Genomic DNA, 6,764 nt, shown 5'->3' on the forward strand with positions numbered 1-6,764 from the left:
TCATTGTTGTTTGGCGGGTCCGGGCTGGGGATTCGAACCCGCCACCTTAGGTGTACGTGGCTGGCACCTTAGCCGGTTGAGCTATAGGCGCCGAGCCTCTTTTCTTTTTATGAGACAGAGTCTCACTTTTTTTACCCTCAGTAGAGTGCTGTACCTTCACAGTTCACAGCAACCTCAAACTCTTGGGCTCAAGTCGTACTCTTGCCTTAGCCTCCCAAGTAACTGGGACTATAGACACCCCCTACCCCCCACAACGCCCAGTTATTTTTAGAGATGGGTTCTTACTCTTGCTCAGGCTGGTCTGAACTCCTAAGCTCAAGTAATCCTCCCTCCTCAGCTTCCCAGAGTGCTAGAATTACAGGAATGAGCCACCATACCCAGCCCTCATCTTCCTTTTCTTACACCTGTCCCTAAAACAAAGCAAACCACAGGTGATGAAATTTTGGCTCGGTGCCTGTAGTTCGGTGGCTAGGATGCCAGCCACATACATAGGAGCTGGCAGGTTTGAATCCAACCTGAGCATGCCAAACAACAATGACAACTACAACCAAAAAACAGCTGGGCGCTGTAAGGGGTACCTATAGTCCCAGCTACTAGGGAGGCTGAGGCAAGAGAATCTCTTGAGCCCAAAAGTTAGAGGTTGCTGTGAGCTGTGATGCCAATAGCACTCTACTGAGGGGGATAAAGTAAGATTCTGTCTCAAAAAGAAAAAAGGAGATGAAATTTAATATTCATCAGACTGGAAAAGTCTGGCAGCATCACTGCTGGTGAGGATATGGAACAATTTGATACAAGGACTTCATAAAAATAGTTGCCAAAATAATTTTTTTTGGGGGGGCACAGAGTTTCACTTGGTGGAGTGCCATGGGATGTTAGCTCACAGCAACCTCAAACTCTTGGGTTCAAGTAATCCTCTTGCCTTAGCCTCCCAAGTAGCTGGGACCACAGGTGCCTGCCACAACTCCTGACTATTTTTTAGAGGTGGGGTCTTGCTCTGGCTCAGGCTTGTCTCAAACCTGTGAGCTCAGGCAATCTACCCGCCTTAGCCTCCCAAGTGTTGGGATTACAGGCGTGAGCTACCATACCCAGCAAAAATATTATTTATAAAAGTGTACATACTCTCTAAGATACAGCAATTCTTCCTCTGAGTATAAACTAGAGGGGCAAAAATTTCACAAACATGTACAAGGACAGATATATACAATATTCAACTTAAATATCCATCAGAAAGAAAAACCCAAGTTTTTAAAAGTATGGTTACAGTCATTCAATGGAATACCACACAGAAAATTAATAAACTAGAGGTAAATATCAACACAAATACCATAATACTGAACAAAACTAACCAAACTGAGTTGCAGAAGAACATGCCATTCACATAAAGTGTTTTTTGCTTACTCTTTTTCTTTTCTTTCTTTCTTTCTTTTTTTTTTTGATATACAGTTTTATTCTTCTGCCCAGGCTAGCTAGAATGCAATGACATCTGCCTAGCTCACACCAACCTCAAACTCCTGAGGTCAAGTGATCTTCCACACTAGCGGGGACTAGCTGGGACTACAAGTCCCCACCATAACACCCAACTAATTTTTCTATTTTTAATAGAGACAGGGTCTAGCTCTTGCTCAGGCTGGTATTGAACTCCTGAGCTCAAGGGATCCACCCACCTTAAACTTCAGAGTGTTAGGATTACAAATGTGAGCCATTTCGCCTCATCTGCTTTTTTTTGGATTTACTGTTTATAAGAAGAGTTCCAAATATATAACTAAAGTAGACATAACTATGTATTAAACCCCATATGTACCCATCTTTAATTATTGTGCTTTATCGTCAACTTCATTCATGACTCACTTTGCTTCATATATACTATTGTCTATTTTTCTTTCCTAGTTTTAGTGAAGAAAATCCCAGATATCATATTTTATTTATAAATATTTCAGTATTTCTATAATGCTTCCTAAGGGTGATGGGCACACTTACAATTTTGATTCAAACTGCATAAAAGCAATCCATGTAACCAAAACATGTGTACCCCAGTCATATTATAAAATACTTCAGGTTTCTAAAAGATAATGATTGACAATAACTGTATCATTATCATACTTAAAAATTAGTATTTCCTTAGTATCGAATATTCAGTAAGCACTCAAAGTTCCAACTGCCTCATAAACATTACATTCTTGAAACATATTATATATTGTTTATTGAAAAATATATATGTAGTAAAAATAGCAAGAAGTACATAGAACTAATAAATACCAAATTCAGGAATATGGTAAGTTCTATGGCAGAAAGGATAAGGGATGTGCTTAGGGAAGGTTTACAGAGAACTTTAAGTATATTGACTATTTTTAAACCTGGGCGATAGATACACCTTTAGAACTACTTCTATGCCAGGAATATTTCATACTTCATTTATTAAAAATTATAAGCTTAAAAAAAGTTATGCTCTGAGTTATTAAGGCCTTGATTAGTTCTCTGATATTATGGAGATAACATCTGAACTCTGTCATGCTATAACCTTCTTTTCCAAACTCATTTCCACCAATGTTTTTTCCTTCAAGGAAAAAAGGGTTTTTATTATCATATTTATTTATTTATTTATTTATATTATTATTTTTTTGAGACAGAATCTCACTATGTTGCCCTCAGTAGAGTGCTGTGATGTCATAGCTCACAGGAACCTCTAACTCTTGGGCTTAAACGATTCTCTGGCCTCAGCTTGCCGAGTAGTTGGGACTATAGGCGCCTGCCACAAAGCCTGGCTATTTTTTTTTTGTTGCAGTTGTCATTGTTGTTTAGCAGGCCCTGGCCAGGTTCAAACCTGCCAGCCTTGGCCAACACCATAACCACTGAACTATGGGTGCCTCCCAAGGCTTGTTTTTAATACCTCCTCCACTAGAAAGTCAAAATGAAGTTCAGGAAATGTAAAGAGGTACATTTAAAAAGCACATAGGAAATATTTACATTTAAGTTCCTTATTTTAGGGGAAAAGTAATATGGAAGAAGAAAGATTAAAAAACAAAGGTAAAGATAAATTGTAAAAGGCTTTAAAGCTGTTTACTTTCCTTTTTGCTTTTTGGCTATATTACAGAATAGCATTTTTCTTTCATAGAGATGGATAGGAAATAAATTCAAACTCTCTTATATTTAGATATAAATGCTTAAATGGAAGTTACTAATGTGCAGACGGAAGATGCAGCACATTAGTAACTTTTTTCCCTTCAAGTATTTTTATTAAGCCCAGCATGGTGGCTCACGCCTATAATCCTACCACTTCTGGAAGGCAAAAGAGAGTGTATCGCCTGAACTCAGGAATTCTAGACCAGCCTGAGCAAGAGGGAGACCCTGTTTCTAAAAAAATAGCTGGGCATTGTCATGGGCGCCTGTAGTCCCAGCTACCTAAGAGGCGGAGGCAAGGAGATCACTTGAGCCCAAGAGTCTGAGGTTGCTGTGAGCTATGACACCATGGCACTCTACCAAGGGCAACAAAGTGAGATTCTGTTTCAATAAAAGTGTTTTTATTTATTCATACTTAATGCATTTTTTTTTTTTTGAGACAGAGTCTTACTACGTCGCCCTTGGTAGAGTGCTCTGGCATCACAGCTCACAGTAACCTCAAACTCTTGGGCTTAAATGATTCTCTTGCCTCAGCCTCCCAAGTACCTGGGACTACAGGTGACCACCACAATGCCTGGCTTTTTTTTTTTTTTTGGAAATGTCCAGCTCTGGTGTATGTGGCTGACGCCCTAGCCTCTGAGCCAATACTTAATGCATTTGAGCCACATAACTACAGGACAGGAAAGTAGATCAGGAGTTAGACAACCTGCATTCAACCTCCTGGCCTCCCACAACCTGGATTCAAATCTTGGCTCTACTACTTCTTTTTTATTATTTTTTAATTCTTTTTATTTTTTGAGACAGAGTCTCACTATGTTGCCCTCAGTAGAGTGTTGTGGCGTCAAAGCTCACAGCAACCTCAAACTCTTGGGCTTAAGCTATTCTCTTGCCTCAGCCTCCTAAGTAGCTGGGACTACAGGTGCCTGCTACAATGCCTGGCTAGACTCTACTACTTCTAGCTGCCAAACTTTGGCAAGTTATATAATATAGCCTGTCCAAGCTTAAGTTTCCTAATCTGTGAAATCAGAGGAAACCACAATTGATACCTCACAGGGCTGCTAAAGAATCATCTATGTAAAAGTGCTTGACAAATAGATGGCACGGAATAAACACATTAAGATGTTAATCATAATATTTCCATTTTGCAGCTGTGAAAATTCAGGCCCTAAGTAGTAGAGCAGAGCAAAGCTAAACCCCTTAGTCTTACTGCAGTGACTTTACAAAAATTCCACAATGGTTCGAAGATCTCAGAATATTTTCCCCTGAAATTTTGCATGACCATTAATTTTCCTCATCTTAAACAATGGCTAATGCACAACTTACCATATTTAGTAATTCAGGGCCCTTGACTGATATAAAATTTAGTCCAGATTCATTTGCCACAGCCTAGCAAGAAAAAAAGAAAAAGAGGGAAATAAGACAAATGTACAATAAAATAATGACAATAATTAGTGGGAATGCAAGGACGTTTTATGGTTTTAGCTCTATTTTTCCATTTTGTAGTTACCTCGTTCTCTTAGAAGAAATACAGACAAATGGGAAAAGGAGAAATAGGTAAAAGAAAAAATTAAAGGAAAATAAATTAACCTACAGCTTTCTAAGAATTAGTAATAACACAGGCTAAATCACATAGAAATGACAAAAAATATTTAGGAAAATGCTTTATTTATATAAACCTGCTTACGTAAATACATTTAGAGTCACAGCTTAGAATTCCAATGAAGTCCTAATGTCTGTACTCCAGAAATGACTTGTGTGATAAAAGCAACCACTAATTTACTTACAAACCAAAATTTAAAAATGTCATTATCAGTCTTTACCAAGTGTCCAGGTTGAGAATCACAGTTATACATGTATGTGTGAAGAGTCAGTACTGTACTATCAATGTGCAGATGAGACCTGAATAAAATGGCTTAGATGGGTGTCATGGCTCATGCCTATAATCTCTTTTTTTTTTTTTGAGACAGAGTCTCAAACTGTCACCCTGGGTAGAGTGCCACGGTGTTAGAGCTTGCAGCAACCTCTAACTCTTGGGTTCAAGCCATCCCCTTTCACCTCAGTTTTTGTATTTTTAGTAGAGACAGGGTCTCGCTTTTGCTCAGGCTGGTCTCAAACTCGTGAACTCAAGCTATCCACCCGCTTCGGTCTCCCAGAGTACTAGGATTACAGGCATAAGCCACTATCCCCAGCCCATGCCTGTAAGCTCAGAGATTTGGGAGCCTGAGGTGGAAGGACCACTTGAGCCCAGGAGTTTGTGATCAATGGTGGCAACATAGCAAAAATTTAAAAAAAATAAAAAATAAAAAAACCAAGCTGGGCAGGGTTGCTCATGCCTGTAATCCCGATAATCCTAGCATGCTGAGAGGCCAAGGCGAGACAACCTTGCCTTTTATTTTCTTTGGCAGAGTCTTACTTCATCTTGTCGCCCTGGGTAGAGGACTGTAGCATCACAGCTCACAGCAACCTCAAACTCTTGGGCTCAAGTAATCCTCTTGCCTCCTGAGTAGCTGGGACTACAGGCACCTCCCACAATGCCTGGCTATTTCTATTTGTTTTATTATTTTTTAAAATTTGTATTTATTTATTTATTTTTGTTTAGCATGCCTAGACTGGGTCTGAACCTGCCTCCCCTGCTACATGGGGCTGGCACTCTAACTACTGAGCTACGCACACCCTCCCCCAGCTATTTTTAGAGACAGGATCCCATTCTAGCTTAGGCTGGTCTCAAACTCTTGAGCTCTAGCAATCCACCTCTGTTGACCTCCCAGAGTGCTAGGATTACAGGCATGAGTCACTATGTCCAGCTTAGAACATCTTTATGGTAGAACACTATACAGGCATTAAAAATATTGATGTGTATCAGTATATGCTGATACGGGACGATGTCCAAAAATAAAGCTAGGTGAGAAAACATTAAATTTGTATTAGGCATGGTAGCTCACACCTATAATCCTAGCACTCTTGAAGGCCAAGGCCCATGGATTGCTTGAGATCAGAAGTTTGAGAGCAGCTGGGACTATAGGCACCTGCCTCAATGCCCGGCTATTTCTCTACTAAAAATAGGAAAAAAATACTAGCAGAGTGTCACTGTGGGTGCCTACAGTCCCAACTATTTGGGAGGCTGTAGCAAGAGGATCACTTGAGCCCAAGAGTTTGAGGTTTCTATAAGTGATGACGCCACACCACTCTACCCAGGGTGACAGAGTGAGACTGTTTCAATTAAAAAAAAAAAAAAAGAAAAGAAAACTTAGATAAATATCTAGAAGCAGCAGTGGTTAGTAGCAGGCAGTAGTGGGAGAAGTACAAGCAATACTTTTCCCTTTGATTATTTATATTTTCTTTTTGTTTGTTTGTTTTTTGAGACAGAGCCCTCAAGCTATCCCCCTGGGTAGAGTACTGTGGCATCACAGCTCACAGCAACCTCCAACTCCTGGGCTCAAGCAATTCTCCTGCCTTCACCTCCCAAGTAGCTGGGACTACAGGAGCCTGCCACAACACCTGGCTATTTTTTGGTTGCAGCCCTCATTGTTATTTGGTGAGACCGGGCTGGATTCGAACCCACCAGCTCAGGTGTATGTGGCTGGCGCCTTAGCAGCTTGAGCCACAGGTACCAAGCCTATTTATATTTTCTTGGTTTTTTTTTTTTT

The 6,764-nt window shown here is 40.1% G+C and overlaps 1 protein-coding gene across 1 annotated transcript in view; it reads right to left on the reverse strand.

Annotated features, from left to right (window-relative positions):
• Window positions 1-6,764, reverse strand: part of NVL (nuclear VCP-like) — an 89,772-nt gene that overhangs the window by 41,251 nt on the left and 41,757 nt on the right. Inside the window, exon 13 of the mRNA XM_023513920.1 lies at window positions 4,441-4,503. Coding sequence (XP_023369688.1) covers window positions 4,441-4,503 — 63 coding nt within the window. The remainder of the gene's footprint in view (window positions 1-4,440; window positions 4,504-6,764) is intronic.

The sequence above is a fragment of the Otolemur garnettii genome, unplaced genomic scaffold, assembly GCF_000181295.1.
Source record: "Otolemur garnettii isolate 467f Iridium unplaced genomic scaffold, OtoGar3 scaffold00045, whole genome shotgun sequence".
NCBI classification, from domain to species: Eukaryota; Metazoa; Chordata; class Mammalia; order Primates; family Galagidae; genus Otolemur; species Otolemur garnettii.